The sequence below is a fragment of the Delphinapterus leucas genome, chromosome 1 (assembly GCF_059928025.1).
Source record: "Delphinapterus leucas isolate spDelLeu-1000000601 "Yukka" chromosome 1, BTC_Dleu_Yukka2, whole genome shotgun sequence".
In the NCBI taxonomy this organism is placed as follows: domain Eukaryota; kingdom Metazoa; phylum Chordata; class Mammalia; order Artiodactyla; family Monodontidae; genus Delphinapterus; species Delphinapterus leucas.
Genome location: NC_143129.1, coordinates 82,656,917 through 82,680,421, shown reverse-complemented (window position 1 = coordinate 82,680,421; position 23,505 = coordinate 82,656,917). Strand labels below are relative to the sequence as shown.

Genomic DNA, 23,505 nt, shown 5'->3' with positions numbered 1-23,505 from the left:
GCAGACATGTGGAAGTTGATGGCTTTAAGATTCATTTTGTTGCTAAGTTTTTGTCGTTTCTTAAATTAAAATTTTGAGTTTTTCCTTAAAATCCCCGCGCTACTTTGCTTTAGCCCCACCCAGTACATGTCCCCTACCCATTTTTGACCCTGTTAACTCTTCTCCTGCCGCTGTTTCAGCATCGCAAGTCCCCAGCAACCTGGGAGAGTTGAAACCAACGGAGTCCAAACGCCCAGGGAGCCGAAAACTGGGTGGTTCCGGGCTCCGCTGGACCCGCGGCCTGCCAGTTCCGGCGGCAGACCCCACCTCCAGGCCCTCCTGGGAGATCCGAGGCCTCTCCCAGAACATTCCTAAAGGGCGTTCCCTGTTTATTCGTTCAATAAGTATTTGTTCAATTTCCGATACCCCTCAGTCTTCGGAAAAGCAATTAGGGCCTCACTTTGCCCGAACTGTGTCCTCCCCTTGTTAATGACACAAATAAGGCGGGGAAGACGAATCTCGGCCACTATTTAGCAAATACCGCTTGAGATTTACCAAATGCCGTCCCTCCGAGTCCCTAGCATCTGCCGGGAACACAAGGCCATCTTCCTTCCCTCCATCCTTCACTGCCACCCAAGAAAGCTTTAATGGCAAATAGCGACCACGGCCAAGCTCTGCTGTTCTTGCCTCCGAGCCAGCATTATGCCAAGTTCCTCCACACCGCGAGGCGCCACCCTCTCCCCAAGACAGCAGGAGGGGCGTCAGGCCGCGGCCCGGACCCCGGGCCAAGGGCCAGGAAAGATCTGAGCGTCCGGGCCTCAAACACCTCCGGGCTAGAGGTGGGTCGAGAATCGAGTCCGGGCGTAGCGGCCTAGGGTGTCTCAGCCGAATTCTTCCAAGCAGCCGGGAGGCTGGTTGTCCGAACCGCGTAGCGAAACTACAACTCCCAGGACACAGCTGACCGGACTTCCGGAAGCCAAAGCCTGGCGGGGAGGAAGCTGCTGAGATCCGGACAAGAGGCCGGGGGTTAATTTAGCAAGAGAAACGGGGGGGCGGGAAGAGCTATAGTGCTAACCTGTCAATTCGCCACCATGAACGTGGTTTTTGCTGTGAAGCAGTACATTTCCAAAATGATAGAGGACAGCGGACCGGGCATGAAAGTACTTCTCATGGATAAAGAGACGGTGAGTTTGCTTTTGCTCAGTGTTTGTGAGGGAACCCTCCTCCCTTGCAATAGCTGGTCCCATTCCACTGTAGGATATAGTATTTAATTAAAGATTTATAAGTGAGGGTCAGTTCAGTGTGCAACTGAAAGATTGTGTAAAGCTGCCTAGAAGGTTTTGAGTCTGAATGGCTCTAACCACTGCCAGAGGTTCTTGTACCCAGAACAATTTATTGAAATCAGAAATCGTTCTTTAAATGCCTCTGCCAAGAAATAATATATAAGACAGCGCACTCGGAGGACTTTGGGATGGTCCTGTTATTTCCACTCAGCGTTATGTTTTTATTTATTTTTTATTTTTTATTTTTTTTTTCAGCGTTATGTTTTTAAAGGAAAGCTGTCAGGGCTCAAACTGAGGTGACAGGTTATAATTTATTGGTCACAAAATTTAAAAAAAGAACTCTTTAAGGTGATGGGAAATTTATGGGTTGTTCGTGTTCAGAAAGAACGTTTCATTTTGGTACATTACTTATTATTTTAGATGCTCAGTAAATGTTATTACATATGTTAGTATTTAAGTTATCCAACTAAGTAGTGTTAATAAAAAAAAGATTTTAAGGGTTAGGTATGGCTGCTTGTTTTTATTATTCTGGACTAGCATAATATTAGTTAATTCTTTTTCTTTACAGACCGGCATAGTGAGTATGGTATACACACAATCGGAAATTCTCCAGAAGGAAGTGTACCTTTTTGAACGCATTGATTCTCAAAATCGAGAGATCATGAAACACCTGAAAGCAATTTGTTTTCTTCGACCTACAAAGGTACTACATAAACAGCTGCCGTCTGCTTAGGCAAATACAGCACACTATGATCTGGAAGTATTATTAAGGCAAAGTAAATTTATATTATCATTTGTGGCATCATAATTATCCTGGTTTATCAGAGTTATAACCATGACTCTCCTCCTTTCCACATCTCAGTCACTGCTTACAGCCAGTTTTTCCTTCAAGGTGTCTTTAAGGTTCTCAGCTACTTCCAAAGCCACTAACTATCCCAGCAGAGACCCACATCACTTTATTCCTGGATTAACCTCCATACCTGTCACACTGAACACCATTGCCATTTATTTATTTATTTATTTTTAAATTTTTGAATTTTATTTTTTTATACAGCAGGTTCTTATTAGTCATCAGTTTTATACACATCAGTGTATACATGTCAATCCCAATCGCCCAATTCATCACACCCCCACCCCCACCCCCCACGGCTTTCCCCCCTTGGTGTCCATACATTTGTTCTCTACATCTGTGTCTCTATTTTTGCCCTGCAAACTGGTTCATCTGTACCATTTTTCTAGGCTCCACATATATGCATTAATATACGCAATTTGTTTTTCTCTTTCTGACTTACTTCACTCTGTATGACAGTCTCTAGATCCATCCATGTCTCAACAAATGACCCAATTTCATTCCTTTTCATGGCTGAGTAATATGCCATTGTATATATGTACCACATCTTCTTTATCCATTTGTCTGTCGATGGGCATTTAGGTTGCTTCTGTGACCTGGCTATTGTAAATAGTGCTGCAATGAACATTGGGGTGCATGTGTCTTTTTGAATTATGGTTTTCTCTGGGTATATGCCCAGTAGTGGGATTGCTGGATCATATGGTAATTCTATTTTTAGTTTTTTAAGGAACCTCCATACTGTTCTCCATAGTGGCTGTATCAGTTTACATTCCCACCAACAGTGCAAGAAGGTTCCTTTTTCTCCACACCCTCTCCAGCATTTGTTGTTTGTAGATTTTCTGATGATGCCCATTCTAACTGGTGTGAGGTGATACCTCATTGTACTTTTGATTTGCATTTCTCTAATGATTAGTGTTGTTGAGCAGCTTTTCACGTGCTTCTTGGCCATCTGTATGTCTTCTTTGGAGAAATGTCTATTTAGGACTTTTGCCCATTTTTGGATTGGGTTGTTTGTTTTTTTAACATTGAGCTGCATGAGCTGTTAATATATTTTGGAGATTAATCCTTTGTCCATTGATTCGTTTGCAAATATTTTCTCCCATTCTGAGGGTTGTCTTTTCGTCTTCTTTATGGTTTCCTTTGCCGTGCAAAAGCTTTGAAGTTTCATTAGGTCCCATTTATTTATTTTTGTTTTTATTTCCATTACTCTAGGAGGTGGATCAAAAAAGATCTTGCTGTGATTTATGTCAAAGAGTGTTCTTCCTATGTTTTCCTCTAAGAGTTTTATAGTGTCCAGTCTTACATTTAGGTCTCTAATCCATTTTGAGTTTATTTTTGTGTATGGTGTTAGGGAGTGTTCTAATTTCATTCTTTTACATGTAGCTGTCCAGTTTTCCCAGCACCACTTATTGAAGAGACTGTCTTTTCTCCATTGTATATCCTTGCCTCCTTTGTCATAGATTTGTTGACCATATGTGCGTGGGTTTATCTCTGGGCTTTCTATCTTGTTCCATTGATATATGTTTCTGTTTTTGTGCCAGTACCATATTGTCTTGATTACTGTAGCTTTGTCGTATGGTCTGAAGTCAGGGAGTGTGATTCCTCCAGCTCCATTTTTTTCCCTTAAGACTGCTTTGTCTATTTGCGGTCTTTTGCGTCTCCATACAAATTTTAAGATTTTTTGTTCTAGTTCCATAAAAAATGCCATTGGTAATTTGATAGAGATTGAATCTGTAGATTGCTTTGGGTAGTATAGTAATTTTTACAGTATTGATTCTTCCAATCCAAGAACATGGTATATCTCTCCATCTGTTGGTATCATGTTTAATTTCTTTCATCAGTGTCTTATAGTTTTCTGCATACAGGTCTTTTGTCTCCCTAGGTAGGTTTATTCCTAGGTATTTTATTCTTTTTGTTGCAGTGGTAAATGGGAGTGTTTCCTTAATTTCTCTTTCAGATTTTGCATCATCAGTGTATAGGAATGCAAGAGATTTCTGTGCATTAATTTTGTATCCTGCAACTTTACCAGATTCATTGATTAGCTCTACTAGTTTTCTGGTGGCATCTTTAGGATTCTCTATGTATAGTATCATGTCATCTGGAAACAGTGACAGTTTTACTTCTTCGTTTCCAATTTGTATTCCTTTTGTTTCTTTTTCTTCTCTGATTGCCATGGCTAGGACTTCCAAAACTATGTTGAATGATAGTGGTGAGAGTGGACATCCTTGTCTTGTTCCTGATTTTAGAGGAAATGCTTTCAGTTTTTGACCATTGAGAACGATGTTTGCTGTGGGTTTGTCATATATGGCCTTTATTATGTTGAGTTAGGTTCCCTCTATACCCACTTTCTGGAGAGTTTTTAACATAAATGGGTGTTGAATTTTGTCAAAAGCTTTTTCTGCCTCTATTGAGATGATCATATGGTTTTTATTCTTCAATTTGTTAATATGGTGTATCACATTGATTGATTTGCATATATTGAAGAATCCTTGCATCCCTGGGATAAATCCCACTTGATCATGGTATATGATCCTTTTAATGTGTTGTTGGATTCTGTTTGCTAGTATTTTGTTGAGGATTTTTGCATCTATATTCATCAGTGATATTGATCTGTAATTTTCTTTTTTTGTAGTATCTTTGTCTGGTTTTGGTATCAGGGTGATGGTGACCTCATAGAATGAGTTTGGGAGTGTTCCTTCCTCTGCAATTTTTTGGAAGAGTTTGAGAAGGATGGTTGTTAGCTCATCTCTAAATGTTTGATAGAATTCACCTGTGAAGCCATCTGATCCTGGACTTTTGTTTGTTGGAAGATTTTTAATCACAGTTTCAATTTCACTACTTGTGATTGGTCTGTTCATATTTTCTATTTCTTCCTCGTTCAGTCTTGGAAGGTTATACCTTTCTAAGAATTTGTCCATTTCTTTCAGGTTGTCCATTTTGTTGGCATGGAGTTGCTTGTAGTAGTCTCTTAGGATGCTTTGTATTTCTGTGGTGTCTGTTGTAACTTCTCCTTTTTCATTTCTAAGTTTATTGATTTGAGTCCTCTCCCTCTTTTTCTTGATGAGTCTGGCTAATGGTTTATCAATTTTGTTTATCTTCTCAAAGAACCAGCTTTTAGTTATATTGATCTTTGCTATTGTTTTCTTTGTTTCTATTTCATTTATTTCTGCTCTGATCTTTATGATTTCTTTCCTTCTGCTAACTTTGGGTTTTGTTTGTTCTTCTTTCTCTAGTGCCTTTAGATGTAAGGTTAGATTGTTTATTTGAGATTTTTCCTGTTTCTTGAGGTAGGTTTGTATAGCTATAAACTTTCCTCTTAGAACTGCTTCTGCTGCATTGCATACGTTTTGGATCATCGTGTTTTCATTGTCATTTGTCTCTAGGTATTTTTTGATTTCCTCTTTGATTTCTTCAATGATCTCTTGGTTATTTAGTAACGTATTGTTTAGCCTCCATGTGTTTGTGTTTTTTTACCTTTTTTTCCCTGTAATTCATTTCTAATCTCATAGCATTGGAGTCAGAAAAGATGCTTGATATGATTTCAGTTTACTTAAGTTTACTGAGGCTTGATTTGTGACCCAAGATGTGATCTATCCTGGAGAATGTTCTGTGCGCACTTGAGAAGAAAGTGTAATCTGCTGTTTTTGGATGGAATGTCCTATAAATATCAATTAAATCTATCTGGTCTATTGTGTCATTTAAAGCTTGTGTTTCCTTATTTATTTTCATTTTGGATGATCTGTCCATTGGTGTAAGTGAGGTGTTAAAGTCCCCCACTATTATTGTGTTACTGTTGATTTCCTCTTTTAGAGCTGCTAGCAGTTGCCTTATGTATTGAGGTGCTCCTATGTTGGGTGCATATATATTTATAATTGGTATATCTTCTTCTTGGATTGATCCCTTGATCATTATGTAGTGTCCTTCCTTGTCTCTTGTAACATTCTTTATTTTAAAGTCTATTTTATCTGGTATGAGTACTGCTACTCCAGCTTTCTTTTGATTTCCATTTGCATGGAATATCTTTTTTCATCCCCTCACTTTCAATCTGTATGTGTCCCTAGGTCTGAAGTGGGTCTCTTGTAGACAGCATACATATGGGTCTTGTTTTTGTATCCATTCAGCAAGCCTGTGTCTTTTGGTTGGAGCGTTTAATCCATTCACTTTTAAGGTAATTATTGATATGTATGTTCCTATGACCATTTTCTTAATTGTTTTGGGTTTGTTTTTGTAGGTCCTTTTCTTCTCTTGTGTTTCCCACTTAGAGAATTTCCTTTTGCATATGTTGTATAGCTGGTTTGGTGGTGCTGAGTTCTCTTAGCTTTTGCTTGTCTGTAAAGCTTTTGATTTCTCCATCGAATCTGAATTAGATCCTTGCTGGGTAGAGTAATCTTGGTTGTAGGTTCTTCCCTTTCATCACTTTAAGTATATAATGCCACTCCCTTCTGGCTTGTAGAGTTTCTGCTGAGAAATCAGCTGTTAACCTTATGGGAGTCTCCTTGTATGTTATTTGTAGTTTTTCCCTTGCTGCTTTCAATAATTTTTCTTTGTCTTTAATTTTTGCCAATTTGTTTACTATGTGTCTCGGCGTGTTTCTCCTTGGGTTTATCCTGTACGGGACTCGCTGCACTTCCTGGACTTGGGTGGCTATTTCCTTTCCCATGTTAGGGAAGTTTTCAACAATAATCTCTTCAAATATTTTCTTGGGTCCTTTCTCTCTCTCTTCTCCTTCTGGGACCCCTATAATGCGAATGTTGTTGTGTTTAATGTTGTCCCAGAGATCTCTTAGGCTGTCTTCATTTCTTTTCATTCTTTTTTCTTCTGTTCTGCAGCAGTGAATTCCACCATTCTGTCTTCCAGGTCACTTACCCATTCTTCTGCCTCAATTATTCTGCTATTGATTCCTTCTAGTATAGTTTTCATTTCAGTTATTGTATTGTTCATCTCTGTTTCTTTGTTCTTTAATTCTTCTAGGTCTTTTTTAAACATTTCTTGCATCTTCTTGATCTTTGCCTCCATTCTTTTCCGAGGTCCTGGATCATCTTCACGATCATTATTCTGAATTCTTTTTCTGGAAGGTTGCCTGTCTCCACTTCATTTAGTTGTTTTTCTGGGCTTTTATCTTGTTCCTTCATTTGGTACATAGCCCTCTACCTTTTCATCTTGTCTTTCTTTCTGTGAATGTGGTTTTTGTTCCACAGGCTGCAGGACTGTAGTTCTTGCTTCTGCTGTCTGCCCTCTGGTGGATGAGGCTGTCTAAGAGGCTTGTGCAAGTTTCCTGATGGGAGGGACTGGTGGTGGGTAGAGCTGACCATTTCTCTAGTGCGCAGAGCTCAGTACAACTTTAATCTGCTTGTCTGCTGATGGGTGGGGCTGGGTTCCCTCCCTGTTGGTTGTTTGGCCTGAGGCAACCCAACACTGATGCCTACCTGGGCTCTTTGGTGGGGCTAATGACAGACTCTGGGAGGGCTCACGCTAAGGAGTACTTCCCAGAACTTCTGCTGCCAGTGTCCTTGCCCCCATGGTGAGCCACAGCTACCCTCTGCCTCTACAGGAGACCCTCCCACACTAGCAGGTAGGTCTGGTTCAGTCTCCCCTGGGGTCACTGCTCCTTCCCCTGGATCCCACTGCACACACTACTTTGTGTGTGCCCTCCAAGAGTGGAGCCTCTGTTTCCCCCAGTCCTGTCAAAGTCCTGCAATCAAATCCCGCTAGGCTTCAAAGTCTGATTCTCTAGGAATTCCTCCTCCCGTTGCCAGACCCCCAGGTTGGGAAGCCTGATGTGGGGCTTAGAACCTTCATTCTAGTGGGTGGACATCTATGGTATAAGTGTTCTCCAGTCTGTGAGTTACCCACCCAGCAGTTATGGGATTTGATTTTACTGTGATTGTGCTCCTCCTACCGTCTCATTGTGGCTTCTCCTTTGTCTTTGGATGTGGGGTATCTTTTTTGGTGAGTTCCCGTGTCTTTCTGTCGATGATTGTCCAGCAGCTAGTTGTGATTTTGGTGTTCTCGCAAGGGGGAGTGAGAGCACGTCCTTCTACTCCACCATCTTGGTTCAGGGCCACTATTGCCATTTGATCTTACATACTTATATCAGTGTTTTGAGTCTTTATCATTTTATTCACATCTATGCTCAGGAACCTTTAATGGCTCAATTTTACTTCGATGATTAAATTTGTATTTAGTAGCCCTCAGAGCCCTCCTGTAGCTGGTCTGGTCTGCCCTTATGTATTCAACCTCCTATGTCCTACCTCTGCTCCTCCACTGCAGCCACATTGGCCTTTTTATGATCCCTTTACATGCTCATTCCTGTCCTCTGTTTGTTCTCTTCCCCTGATTAAAGATTCTTTAGCCTTCTGTCAGTTTTCAGCCATCATCTTCTAAATCTAACTTGAGTCCTCCTTTAAAAATCCTTTACTATTTCAATCTTATTTTGTATGTTCTCTTGTTTTATATTCATGTTCTTAACTCCAGTGCTTGTACATTATCTACTCTCCAATTTACAAATCTGACCATGTCACCACGCTTGAAATCCTTGAATGTTTGCTCATTGCTTTTATGATAAAGACAAAACTCCATTAAGTGTGGCCTGCAAGGCCCTGTATGGTCTAGTTCCTACTATTTCTATAGCCTCATTTCAAACCATTCCCCTTTTGCTCTTAGCCACACTAACCTTTCAGTCCACTGTATTCCGTCATGCCGCAGGACCTTTGCACAGGTTCTTCTCTTTGCCTGGAACGTTTTCACTCCCTCAAGAAAATCTTTCCTGGCTTTGCTGACCAGTTCAAACTCCCCTCTCATAAACACTTATAGCACCATCTTCTTCTCCCTATTACTTGTCATGGTTGAAGTCTCATATGGTTTGTGTGATTAATTAATATGTCTCACCTACCAGCAGTAAGCTCCAGGAGAGCATATTTTCACACTGTTATGTCCCCAATGCCTGCCACATAATGGATACTCAATAAATAGTTCCTGAATTAATACATCAATTAATTCTTTGATACAGTAGTTTCCAGTTGTTTCATATTAGTCATGAAATTTTGGCTCTGGGAGGGATCTTAGAGATTATCAGTCTATCATTTCCTAACATTTTTTATTGGAGAAGCTCTTTCAGTGCCATATGTATGTTCTCCCAAACTCAAAATGTGTTGTCAAAAACAATTTTTCCTTAAGATTACATTATAAAGTTAATTTTTAATGTGTTTTTTAAATCTAAATGACAGTTTTTAAAGTCTTTTTCCCATTTAACAAGCAATATGTATTGCTTACGTTACTTTTAATTTTGTAAGGAAATGTATGGTTTTTTAACATTCAAAAATGATATTTTATATCATATAATTTGGGGATCAACTTTATACTGAAATTTAACCATATGTTACAGTATCAAATGTAGATAAGATCTGCATTATGATCGTATGTAATTGGAATTATTATGTTTTGACCATTTGAAAATCAACTTTTAGTTCTAAATTTCATGTTTTATTTTTAAATAATGTAATTATGCAAAAGGTCTTAGCCTACTGTTTGCAAATACTTCACAAATATTGCAGTTCTGCAGCCTCTGGTCCCAATTAGTTAAAAGCCCAAGTGAATATATTTAACTATATTTTCTCTTGAATGTTGGTTTTTAAAGGACTAGACACATTTTGATGTTCCACATAAGAATTTTGATCAGATGAATAAAATTTATAAACAAACAGCTTGAGGCAAATTTGCAGAATTATTATCTATTTTATGTTGTATTTCAGCATCTATGTCCTTTATATTTTTTAATCTTAATTTGGCCAAGGCAATGCAGCTAGTTAATGTTACATATGATTCCTGATCATTGTATTCATTGTGGCTCTTTTTTATCCCCAGCCCTCACCCCTCCCAACATACGCACACTTAATCTAGACCTCAGCACACAGTAGGCACTCAGTAAATACTTAAATAAATCAGTGGATGATATGTATTTATTACTTTTTCACTTAAGCAGTTCTCATATTTTATTTGTTTGTTCTTTTCTTTTCTAGGAGAATGTGGATTATCTGATTCAGGAGCTCCGAAGACCCAAATACAGTATATATTTTATTTGTAAGTATGTTATTTCACCTGTTCAATTATGTAACTAAATCCTAGCTAATATGTTCTTGGGTACTTCATATCATCAGTAAGTTAATTGAATCCATCACTGAAAGAGCCTGGTGAGTTTTTTTGTCATTTCAAAGTATTAAAAGTGTTAAAAGTGTTGGAGCAACATTCTGTTTCTGAGAGCTAAATGTTACTTCCACTCATCATAGACTGCTTAGGTTAAAAACAAATTTTTTGTTAAGTTTTACTTTGCCCTTCAAGTTTCTTTATAAGTCAAAAGTTGTAAGTAGTCAACTTTCACATTCTACCTTTGCCAAAAAAGTATGTATACTTATTTCTATTTTACACTTTTATGAACGGAGGCATAGAAGCTGATTTATTTATTTGGAGGGAGGATATACTTGAGTTTGTTGGAAAAGCAGAGATTTACTTTACATACCAGATGAAAACAGTCTACTTCTCTTTGCAACTTTATGGAATACTTGAAAGTACAAGTCATCAGGTAGATATCTCCTATTTGCATAACTTTTGGGGAGGGGAAAGGGGGTGAAGGCCTGGAAATAAACTGGGTTTGTGGTTACTATACAATTTATATGGATTTTTTTAATGTAATACATTCTGCTTTGGAAGTTACATCTTTTCTCCTCTAGATGTCCTTATTGATCTTCATAGCATTTGTATTGTTTACTTGAAGGCTTTAGAGTTTTAGGGTTTAAACTATAGTCTAAGATATATACTTTCTTCCGCATATACTACAATTTAATAATGGTACAAAAAATTAACATTTGTGATAAGACACTGTAGTTTATAAGAACTCTCTCATATTTTATTCAGCCCTTAAAACAACCCCAGGAGGTAAAAACAGGCAATTTTATTCTTTTCTGTCATCCTACTTTTGTTTTTGTTATTGTTTTATTTTTGGCTAATAATCACGGGTTTTCTTTTTCAATTAAGCTTTTTTTTCTTTTTTTCTTTTATTTTATTTTTTTAAATTTATTTGATTTTATCTTTGGCTGCATTGGGTCTTTGTTGCTGCGCACGGGCTTTCTCTAGTTGCTGCAAGCAGGGGCTACTCTTCATTGCCGTGCGCAGGCTTCATTGCAGTGGCTTCTCTTGTTGCAGAGCATGGGCTCTAGGTGCGTGGGCTTAAGTAGTTGTGGCATGTGGGCTCAGTAGTTGTGGCTCACGGGCTCTAGAGCACAGGCTCAGTAGTTGTGGTGCACAGGCTTAGTTGCTCCGCGGCATGTGGGATCTTCCCGGACCAGGGCTCGAACCTGTGTCCCCTGCATTGGCAGGCAGATTCTTAACCGCTGCGCCACCAGGGAAGTCCTCATTTTTATTTATTTATTTATTTATTTAATTACTGAGTAGTATTCCATGGTATGGATGTACCACAATTTGTTTAACTGTTCACCTGTTGAAGGACATCTCAGTTGTTTCTAGTTTGGGCTAATACAAATAAAGTTGTTATAAATATTTGTGTATAGGTTTTTGTGTGAACATAAGTCTTTATTTCTCTGTAATAAATAATACCCAGGGAGCAATTGCTGGGTCATATGGTAGCTGCCTGTTTAGTGTTTTAAGAAACTGCTAAATGTTTTCTGGCATGACTATGCCATTTTACATTTCCATTAGCAGTGTACAGGTGATCTAATTTCTTTGTATCCTCACAAGCATTTAGTGTTGTCCCTGTTTTCCATTTTAGCTATCCTGATAGGTGTGCAGTCATTCCAGTATTTTTTAAGTCTGATTACAAGCTAGATACTGAGGATAGGAAAGTATAAAAACTTTTGTATTCAATGACACACATAGACACACACACACACACACACACATATATATTTATAGAGAGAGAGAGATTGATTCCCCATACTGTCAAATTTATCTGGACATCTAACAGAATTACTGTTTTGCTGAGTCTCTTAGCTAAAAATTGAATAGATCATGAGATGAAAAACTCCCTTTTCCTCTGAAAAGTTATTTGATGCAGTGGTTGGGATTAATAACCGAAAATAAGTCTAATATTTACTCTTCTGGTTGTAAAGTTTGTTTGATTTGGGCTGTAAATCTATGAAGTCAAAAAAAAATTATATATGTTAAAGTAGTTAGCACTAAAGCCTAGGAAAAATGGACTGTTGAAATGTCTTGGGTGGAGCAATCAATTTCACAATTTTATTTGATTGAAATAAACTAAAATGAGTTTATCTATACTGATTTTATTCTTTATAGACTTTCAGCACAATTTATATTAATTAGCACAAAACTGGCCTTCTGCTCATGTCATTTTTTAATAATTTTATTTTTGTATATTCTTATGTCTACTAAACATCTTGTATAACAGGCTCCTCCCTTCCTTTATTTAAAAAAAAACTTTTGGGCTTCCCTGGTGGCGCAGTGGTTGAGAGTCCGCCTGCTGATGCAGGGGACACGGGTTCGTGCCTCGGTCCGGGAAGATCCCACATGCCGCGGAGCGGCTGGGCCCGTGAGCCATGGCCGCTGAGCCTGCGCGTCCGGAGCCTGTGCTCCGCAGCGGAAGAGGCCACAACAGTGAGAGGCCCGCGTACCGCAAAAAAAACCAAAAAAACAAAAAACAAAAAAACTTTTTTATTATGGAAGTTTTCAAATATGTAAAAAGTAGACAGAATAGTCTGATAAATCCCAATGTACCCATCACCCAGTTTCTACAATTATCATACCATGGCCAATCTTGTTTTAGCTATACTGCTGTCTACTCCCCCATCAATATTATACTGAAGATAACCTAAGACATCACATGATTTCATCCATAAATATTTCCATGTGCATCTCTAAATGATAAGGACTTGTTTTAAAGAGTACCATTATTATATCCAAATAATGAAGAAAATTCCTATTTATTCAAGTATTCATTCAGTGTTCAAATTATTTCAGATTCTTTCATGCCTTTTTTTTTCACCACTGTTTGTTTGAATCAGGATCATAGTAAGGTCCACACATTGCTATTGGTTGATATGTTGTTTAAGTTTCTTTAATCTTCTATAAGTCCTCTCTCTACCCCAACCCCCATGCGGTCTATTTATTGAAGAAACTACATTGTTCTGTTAAAGTTTCCCACAGGCTGGATCTTGCTGATTACATCTGCATGGGGTACTTTAACATGTTCTTTGCAATTTAAAGTGTTCCCTCTGTCCTCTAGTTCTTGTAAATTGGTACTTGGATACAGAGGCTTAATTAGATTCAGATTTGATTTTTTTTTGGCGAGAATATTTCATAGGTAGTGTTGTGTGCTTCCACTGATTGTCTCTTACTGTGATACTAGCAGAGGTTAATGCCCAATGCCTAGTTCCATCCATTGATTCATTTGGGGTTGAAAAAAATGATGGTGTTTTAATTCTATCATTATAGAATGATGCTTTTTAGCTGGAAAATTTCTTTAAAGAGGAGTTTCCGCTCATCTACCGTTTGGTTATCTGGTGGTACAGTTTGCATATAAAAGGATAAAAGCTTACTTCTTTCCCAGTATTTGCTATTTTCAATATAATGATTTGGTTCCCTAGCATCCTCCAATGCCTACAATGGTGGTTCCCCCTTTTTTTTTTTTTTTTAAGTATTATGAATTTACAGATTTAAACATATTTGTGCTGTTCATTCCAATGTGAAGGTGTTTGACATATACCACAATGTATACTAAATTTCACTTAGTCATTAGACTTTAACTGTCAGGCCCATTTATGTCTAATTGCAGCAGAGGTGATCTCCTCTGAGTCAACCACAACCTATATGTCTGTTTCAGATTTCAGTAATGTGATCAGCAAGAGTGATGTGAAGTCATTAGCTGAAGCTGATGAACAGGAAGTGGTGGCTGAGGTTCAGGTAAACATATTGGTCCTCTAATACATATCTTATATTGGCCCTTTCTAAAGATTTGAGTCTAAAAATATGGAAGGTGTTGTCTCATAAGAAAGGAAGCTATTGATCAGACACAATAAATGTGCATTGCACCAGACTATACTCATATTTAGAAAGTCTGGAAGAGGTATCAAATTGAGTGGGAATAGAATTAAAGGAGGCAGTGGGAATGAGGAGATTGGAAAGGTACTGGATTGGTAGGGATGGTTTCACAGGGTTGGGGACAGAGCCAGATATGTCTTATGCTAGTTTTATGAGCTATACTATAAGAATATTCATCTACACAGTTATAGTTTATGTCTGATTGGGAGAGAATAGGAAGTAAAGGATGTGAATGAGGTTTATTAAAGTTCTGTTTGTGATTATCTTGCTTTGAGAAGTAGTAAGCAGATTTGTCATTAGGTTAAAACTTGCAACTCCTAAATGTTTATTCTGCATGCTATGTAATACTTCACATTAGAACATTTCATGTTACCTTTTCCTTCTTAAACCCTTTAGTGTTCTTGAATACATTTATCACAGATGTTTGAATACATTTATCACCTAAGTGAAGAATATCGTCCTGAGGGAAGCAAATAAACAAGTTTTGGATTTTCAGGAGGATGCGCTAGGTGATAAATGAATGAAAAAAGAATGACCTATTTTAAATCATATTCTCCCTCATGAGACTACACTGGACAGCAAAGCTCTTATTCATCTAACTGAGTGTAACATTGTATATCTTTAGCAGTGTTGTATTTTTACTAATTGATAAGTCTCCTTAAGTATGATATGTATATTTATACAACTTTGTTTTTTGGTTTCTTTTTGTTAAAGATTTATTATTATTGCTACTATTTTATGATTATCTTATTAATTCTCTCACATTGACTATTGTTACTCAATTGTTAAATGATCAATTTTTCTCTTTTATACCTACATTTCCTCAAATTTGATTGTATCACATAGTATTATATCACATATGAAAAATATTATTGCATGATACAGTTAGGAGTTTATGGAATGACTGACTGATCTTGGTGCTTTGTTTGCAGGAATTTTATGGTGATTACATTGCTGTGAATCCACATTTGTTTTCCCTCAATATTCTGGGTTGCTGCCAGGTATGGAAAGAAAGGATTTTTTTTAAAGTTTATTTATCGGGCAGGAGTTAATTCAGTAAGTAATTGGACTTGTAAGATAAAATTCAAATATTTTCTCTGAATATATGTTTTAACAAAAAGGGTCGAAATTGGGATCCAGTCCAACTATCCAGAGCAACTCAAGGACTGACAGCTCTCCTTTTATCTCTGAAGAAATGTCCCATGATTCGTTACCAGCTTTCATCAGAGACAGCAAAGAGACTTGCAGAATGTGTTAAGGTATGGCATTCTCTATCTCCAGTTCCAAAACATCAAGACCATTCATTTCTTTTTCATATTTCAGAAATTAAAGGAATATTTTATCTAAAACTAAGGAGATGATGTGTTAGGTTTACTGGCAAAGAGGTAGGCATTTGTAATTCAAGACCAAAAGCAACAAATTAGAGCTAAGATTCTTAGGTTTAACCCAAGAAACATTTGCAAGCTACTTAACTTCTTTTGATCCTATTAAACCGCTTGTAAAATAGAGTTTCAAATCCTAACCCCTTAAACAGAATGCTACTAAACTTTGTCAAGCTTTTGAATCCTTTTATGGAAGGCCTATGAAAGTGCAAGAAACTATTGTTAAATGTGGTTTTTGTGTATTAATTTTCTATTTATATCATCTCTATCTGCTACTAATTGGTTCACCAAACCGTCTTTCTCTCTTACCCACAGCAGGTGATAACTAAAGAATATGAACTGTTTGAATTCCGGCGGACTGAGGTTCCTCCATTGCTACTTATTTTAGATCGCTGCGATGATGCCATCACCCCATTGCTAAACCAGGTGCAGAGCCCTTTGTTAGCATAATGAAAAGATGATTTCAAGTGGTATTCATCAAAATGCAGATGTGGAAATGAACAACATGGTCCATTTATTTGCCTCCTTATTTTCAGCTATTCTTGTTTTTGCCTTGTGTTTCCTAGCCTTCTGGTATCAGTGTTCTTCCAGCCACAGTCATCTTCAGCTCTTTCTTCTGCCTCATCCTTCCTGTCCCTTTCTGCCACCATCCCTAATTAAGGCAACTTCTGGGTCTGTAGATTCTACTTTTCCAGTGTCTGCTCTTTTCCATTCATATTGCCATTATCTTGGTGTATCTAATCTCTTATAGGAATCCTCAAATAGTCATCTTCTTGATTCCCCACTTTTAATTTCTCTCCACTCTAATGTATCTCAAGGATACAATGTTGTTAAATTACTTTTACTAAAGTAAGTTCTGATCCTATTACTCCTGGCTTAAAAATCTTAATTGTTTCCCATTTGCCTGCTGGATGAAATACAGACTCCTGAACTTGGCATCCATGAGCCTTCACAATGTAGGCTCAACGTTATAGAAAACCTGCAGCCCACTACTGTGTAGATATACCTCATGATTTCCTGCCATCATTTTATTCATGTTGTGACCTCTCTTTGAACTCTGGCATGTTTGGAATACATTCTCTTCCCATCTTCACCTCTCAAAATTCTTATCCTTTAAAACCACTTGAAACATCTTTTAAGTGTTTTTGAAACATCTTATGTCTCATGCTGCACTTTCTGTGTTGTACCTTTGATTGTTTTCACAGTCTCCTAGGTTATACATTCCTTCAAGGCAGACTGTGTCTTACTAATGTTTGTTCTTCTGTGAATACAAGCACAGTGCCTTACACTTTGTAGATACTTTATTAATAGCGACTTTAAATTTATAGGAAAAGGCACAGTCTATATTTCAGTTCCATCCCAGCTTATAATAATAATGTTAATGCTAGGGGAAATCTGTGCTGTGGAATGCAACTTCTCTATGATATGCTAGATAGCTTATATTCCTAAAATTCAAAGTAATATAACTTTATATATTCTATATATTACATATTATGTGTTACATATTTTATATACATTTTAATAATATAACTAAAGAAATTTTGATCATATAAAAAAGTAGAAAGAAAAATAATTGCTTATAATTTAGTTTCCCAAAGAAAAGCAATCATTCATTCAACAGATTTCACTGAGGACCTATTATGTGCCAGGTACTGTATTAAGTACTAGAGATAAAAGGTTAAAAGATAACAGTCTCTGCTCTCAAAGAATTCATGATCCAGTGAGGAGAAGGTAAACATCATTTTAATTATGAAGTATGTGCTAATGGCGAAAGCATGCACAGGATGCTGTCTATGGAAGCATAAAGCATTTTGTTGTACTTATTTTAAATGCTGTAATGAAACTTGCTTTTTCAAGGACTCATTGGCAAATATTTTAGGAAATAAAGCACCTACTTTTATAACCTCTGAAGTTATTTTAACAAATCTAGTGTTTAGACTCTAGATTTAGAGGGTAATTTGCTGGAAAATACTTAGTTTTCTCTAATGGGCCTGTGACTAAAAGTAACCTGTTCTCCATAAAAGGTGAGAAGGCAAATTTGGGGGTTTCTCCTTTCCAGTTTTACGAAATAAGTAAGACTGGAAACCGGTCCTTCTTCACAATGCATATTAAGTCAAAATATAAAGTAAAATGGATTCAGAGGCAAGCTTCTGAATACGTGTGTTTTGATCAACTCACAAGGTTTTTTTCTGGTAATATTAGTGTTCCCAGGATAAATATAGCACCACTCAGATCTGCAAGAACACACTTCTTATGCTGCAGAAAACCACAGAAGTGTACAGGAAATGGTACAGCTTGTAACTGCAGTACCAATATAGCCCTATCTATGAAGCCAAAAATATACTCTTAATTCACAGGCAAAAATTGGAGCTAATGATAGATCTAATTTGTTTTCTTTCTATCAGGAATATTAATCTGGCTGCCCTTCTTCCAAAAGTGTGAGATCTAAAAGCATTTTGACTGTCGCATGTTTAACCAATTAAAATGACAATCTTAATGCTTAGTATAGCACAAAGTATTAATAAAATTTGAGCTAAATAGAGAACCTCCATGTAAACAAGACTAGTTACTAAGAATGTTATCAGTTTTTATTTGTTTTCCTGAACGTGTACTATTTCCATGTTTTGTCAGTTACCAATTTTTTTTTTCTCATAATTCTTTATTTAGTGGACATATCAGGCCATGGTCCATGAACTACTGGGCATAAACAACAATCGGATTGATCTTTCCAGAGTGCCAGGGATCAGTAAAGACTTGAGAGAGGTGGTCCTATCTGCTGAAAATGATGAATTCTACGCTAACGTAAGTGGTTTAAAATTCTTTTAAATTTTTTTAGTTGTTTTTATGTAAGAAGGTTAATATTGATTTGTTAGAATGAGAGCAGGCTGGGGATTTCACGTAGAAGGATGATAGAGGCGTCCTGTAGATAAACTGCATCTCAAGGGAAGGCACACTTTTTTCTGACCCTTTAACAATATTTTTTTCACAAAAATCACATACTTAGTTTTGTACTTTTAAAATTAGAACCCAATTTATTTACTTCCCTCCTGTCCTTAGCCCTTTGTGAAAATGGTAATGGTATTCATCACCAGTGTCCTGGCCAATATCCAGATTTGGTAATGATAATGAAATTTTCTTGCCCTTCAGTTCTCACTGTATTCAGTGTTCTTTTTTACTTCTTTTAAATTGTCTGAAAGTCAGACTTGTTGATAGAACTGTGTTTCCAACTTCCTTTTTCACAGAACATGTACCTGAACTTTGCTGAGATTGGTAGCAACATAAAGAATCTCATGGAAGACTTTCAGAAGAAGAAACCAAAAGAACAGCAAAAACTAGAATCAATAGCAGACATGAAGGTAAATTGAACATGTACATGGATGATTAACATGCAAGACTTTGGAACTATTCATGTAAGCAGCATTTCTGGAATATTCTGGGTCTGATTTCTGCCTTGATTCCTTTTGTTTGGTTTGAGATTATTTTCTGTAATACTTCTCTTTAGGAAAAAATATAGTGAAAACTTCATAATAAGCCATGTACTTCTTTCCATTCATCAGTCATATTTGGACTATAAAGACTCAGTCTACTGACATATACTAGTTCTTCTCTTCTTAAGCATAACAAAATGCCATGTGATTGAAAGTATTAGATGCCTTAGTCTGGGCAGAAGAATAATCCCTGCCTTTTTTTTTTTTCCTTCTTCATACATGCCTATCCTCATCAAGAAATAACAGAACCCCCAATTGATGTTTTTCCCATGGCAGGCCTTTGTGGAGAATTACCCACAATTCAAGAAGATGTCTGGGACTGTATCAAAGCACGTGACAGTGGTTGGAGAGCTGTCTCGGTTGGTCAGTGAGCGGAATCTGCTGGAGGTTTCGGAGGTTGAGCAAGAACTGGCCTGTCAAAATGACCATTCTAGTGCTCTCCAGGTATCTATTCAATCCAATTTGATGAGCACCTACTATGTGTAAGGCACTGTGCCAGGCAGAGCAAGAGATACAAAGGCAAGTAATCCTTCTTAACCAACATGGAATTTACAGTGTAACAGGCAGTTGAGACAAGAACACAAATTAGTATTATTTAAGATAGATGTATGATAAGAGGGACAGTAGAAGAAAAATGCGCAATCTCAAAGGGTTCAGGCAATTAATTGAGTGTTTAGGAGGGCAGCCTAGTCAACTAGAAAGAATGCTAGACTAAAATCAGAAGATCTGAATTTCAGCGTTTGATTTGCCACTGCTGGCTTTGTGACCTGGAGCCGTTGGCTTAATCTCTGAGCCATTTTCCTCATTTGTTAAATAAGTATAATGATATTTATCTCACAGTGTTGTTAGGAAGATTTTAAAGGTATAATATATTAAAATGCATTATGTAGGTTTTTATTATTGAACATCTGCTGTTTATTCCACAAACATGTGAATGCCTGCTCCATGTTCATGGTGCTGTGAGGATCTAGTGGTACAAAAATGAATAAGATACCATCCTTTTCCTCAAAAAGTTCACATTTTAGTAGGGAAGAAAGAAATTTAAACCAGGAATTATAATATATGCAATAAGTGCTATACTAGAGGTATTACAAAGGGATATGGGAATACAGAGGAAGGACAACTGTTTTCCCTAAGGATGAATCTTCTTAGAGCTTCTTAGAGACAATGACATTAGGTCTGGTTCTGGACAAGTAATTAAGTAGAAGTGCACCAACCAGAGAAAAGGAAGGAAATTCTCAGCAGAGGGAATGCAGGCATGGAGATGTGAAAAAAAAAAAAATTTTTTTTTTTAAGGGAACAGAGACTAATTCAGTGTAGCCAGTGCTGGATATAAGATGAGGAGTGGTCTTAGATAAGCCAGAAGGACAGATTGAGGCCTGGTTATGGCCATTGAAAGGAGGTTGGGCTTTAATCTTAAAATGATGAGAGCTATCAGAGGATTTTAGAAAAAAGTGACATAATCAAACCCTAGCCTGATGAAATTTACAGTATAAGTTGAAGAGACAAAACTAAAGCATGAATAACAATTAGGCAGTGTTTCAAGTTAATATTTAATTAAGTCAAAATTGTGGTACTGACTATAATTAAAGATTTGAGGTTACTAGGGACAGTTTCTTAGAGAGGTAATATTAAGATGGACCATAAATAATGAATAGAATCTGGAGGAGGATTTCAGCAAAGAAAAGATGCAGAACTATGCAGAAAATAATAAACAGCATGACCTGTTGAGAGTGGGTGTGCAAGAGACATGGGAGATAAAATTGAATTGGTAAACAGGAACTAGTTTATGAAGACGCTTGTAAGGGGGATTTGTACTTGCTGAGATAGGCAAAGAGATCCAGTGTAGAGTCTTACGTAGAAGTTGATATGATGAAAGCAGTATTTTAGGAAATTTAATCTAGTAAGGATGCTTTGGAGATGAAAAAAATTAAAGTCAGAGAGGCTAGAAGACTCATAGTGGTAGTAGTAAAAATGTACAGAAGGGCAAATATAAAAGACATTTCAAAGGGAGAAAATAACTATTTAGTGACAGATTAGATATAAGGATAACAAGGCAGAACAAATCAGAGATAATTCCAAAATTCCTGAGAAGTGGCAAAATGTGGTATCACTGAGAGTAAGTAACTTGGGAATGAGAGTCCTTTGGGAAATAGCTGTTTCTAAGCCACTTATTATAAGAAGCACATTTCCTTATTAATAGGACCCTATATTCTAAAACTTAGTCTCTTTCTTTCCCTGCTGCAATTCTGCTTTGTAAAATAAAGCCAGCATGGTGTGATGGAAACAACACAGACTATCCTGGCTTATGTCCTATCTCTATGTATCAAAGTTTCTCTGGGAAAATTACTTATTTTGCCCAAGCCTCAGGGATAATGATTTCAAACTTTTAGGTTGTTATCAGGATTTAATGAGATATAAAATGCTTTCCATATGGTAGGTACTTTGTAAAGGTTAGTTTCCTTCCTCTAAGTACAATTTTTTAAAGATATGGTACAATCAAAAGAAAGAAATTCACCCACCTGTGGTTGCTCTAGTTATACCAAAGTCTTCACTGTGATTTATGTTGATAGTTGTTGGTTTTTAATTTTTAAAAATGTTTATTGGGCTTCCCTGGTGGCGCAGTGGTTGAGAGTCTTCCTGCCGATGCAGGGGACATGGGTTTGTGCCCCGGTCTGGGAAGATCCCACATGCCGCGGAGCAGCTGGGCCCGTGACCCATGGCCGCTGAGCCTGTGCATCCGGAGCCTGTGCTCCGCAACGGGAGAGGCCACAACAGTGAGAGGCCCGAGTACCGCAAAAAAAAAAAAAAAAAAAAAATGTTTATCAAGAGTTCCTCTGAAAACACCATCATTTTGAAAATCATAAAGATGCTATTGGCTTTATATTTATGAAAAGTACTTCTGTCAACACTTAATTTTATCTCTGTGTTCTTAAATCTTCACAAAGAACTTTTAGGCTGACTTTATATTTTTAGTTGTATTAAATATGAATTTTTTTTAATCTATTTTTTTATTGAAGTATAGTTGATTTACACTGTTGTATTAATTTCTGCTGTACATCAAAGTGATTCAGTTATACATATATCAACATTGTTTTATATTCTTTATATCATTGTTATGATATACCATTATGGTTTATCATAAATTCTAATTCTTAAATAGATAATATAAGTACTTGATGAAAGAGATACATAGTAAAAACTGAGTCTGTTAGTTTCACTTGCATTCTTACAGTTATTCTGTGTGTGTGCAAGCCTCTATGAGTGTGTATATTTCCTTCTCTCTCTTTTTAAAATTCAGATGATACCATACTGTACACATAGCTCTGCATTTTGCTTTTTCACTTAACTGTGTATCTCAGAGATTGTTCCAGACCAGAACCTAAACACTCATTCTGTTAAATCACTAAATAGTATTCCTTTGTAAAGGTACATCACAATCTATTTAACTTGGCCAACTTACTTTAAACAACACTATTAATAAGAGTTTATAGTTGTGGGCCTAACAGAAGCATTCCTATGAAAACTTTTTATTTTTCTCAATAAAATGAATTTTTTTCTCTTATTAAGTAAAAACAGAATTGTGTCCTGTAACTAAATTTAAATTTCCTTATGTTTCTTTATCATTTTATTTTTCCCTTTAAAACAATAGAACCAAACTTAATCACTAGCCAATTTTAGTATCTTTATTTGTATCTCACCATATGGAAAGCAGTTAGAAAAGGCTACTGTAATTCCTTGCCTGAAATCTTATTTTTTGTTCATTTTAAAAGAAAAACAGATACTTTTAAATATGAATTCCATTTGTGATCCACTTTATATTTTTAAAAATTATCTTTTGAAGGTTTTCTTGCCCAGGGTATTAGGGTTTTACAGTGAGCAGTTGATTTGGACTCCCCCGTCATAAAGGATTTCTTTGACAACATGATAGAAATAGTCAATAAAGAGAACTTTTAATAATGAGTAGATGCCAGGGGCCTGACCCCTAGATGGGTTACAGCATTCCTTGGCTTGACCTTAGGTGATAATAAGCGATGAATTGACTTTTGAGTAAAGATGAGGTTTGCTTTACTGAATAGTAACTGTATCATGGTGAGGCAAAAAAAGCTCATACATTGCTAAAATTTAACCTATGAATTGCTGCCACTTCTAACCAGTTACCCTACAGGGTAACAAAAAATTTGATTCAGAAGAATTTCACTAGAACCAAACTGCAATGTACTATCATTGAGACATATGCATAGCCTTGGAAAAGACTCATTTGATTAGTAAGGAAGATTTTTTTTCATACCATAAAGAGAAAAATCTTCAGAAAGTAAATAATTTCTCCCCCTTTTGTTGTCGTATTACAGCTTTTCATTTGGAAGGAGGATCTAGTCTTTTTATATCCTTCTTTCCTGACCTTGAGTAAAAGATCTCAAATTCCATTAATAACACGTAGTAAGGACAACAAATAT

The 23,505-nt window shown here is 36.8% G+C and overlaps 1 protein-coding gene across 3 annotated transcripts in view; it reads left to right on the top strand.

Annotated features, from left to right (window-relative positions):
• The first annotated feature begins 416 nt into the window (after positions 1 to 416).
• The window catches only part of VPS45 (vacuolar protein sorting 45 homolog), a 69,056-nt gene continuing 45,967 nt past the window's right edge, over positions 417 to 23,505 (top strand). The window contains exons 1-10 of one of the 3 annotated variants that reach the window (XM_022564304.3): positions 417 to 1,163; positions 1,831 to 1,965; positions 10,131 to 10,191; positions 13,961 to 14,040; positions 15,111 to 15,179; positions 15,300 to 15,437; positions 15,879 to 15,986; positions 18,228 to 18,362; positions 18,803 to 18,916; positions 19,325 to 19,492. In XM_022564304.3, coding sequence (XP_022420012.1) covers positions 1,071 to 1,163; positions 1,831 to 1,965; positions 10,131 to 10,191; positions 13,961 to 14,040; positions 15,111 to 15,179; positions 15,300 to 15,437; positions 15,879 to 15,986; positions 18,228 to 18,362; positions 18,803 to 18,916; positions 19,325 to 19,492 — 1,101 coding nt within the window. In that variant the 5' untranslated portion in view covers positions 417 to 1,070. Of the gene's footprint in view, positions 1,164 to 1,830; positions 1,966 to 10,130; positions 10,192 to 13,960; positions 14,041 to 15,110; positions 15,180 to 15,299; positions 15,438 to 15,875; positions 15,987 to 18,227; positions 18,363 to 18,802; positions 18,917 to 19,324; positions 19,493 to 23,505 lie in introns of all 3 variants that reach the window. The other 2 variants (XM_022564305.3, XM_022564303.3) reach the window with 2 other exon arrangements.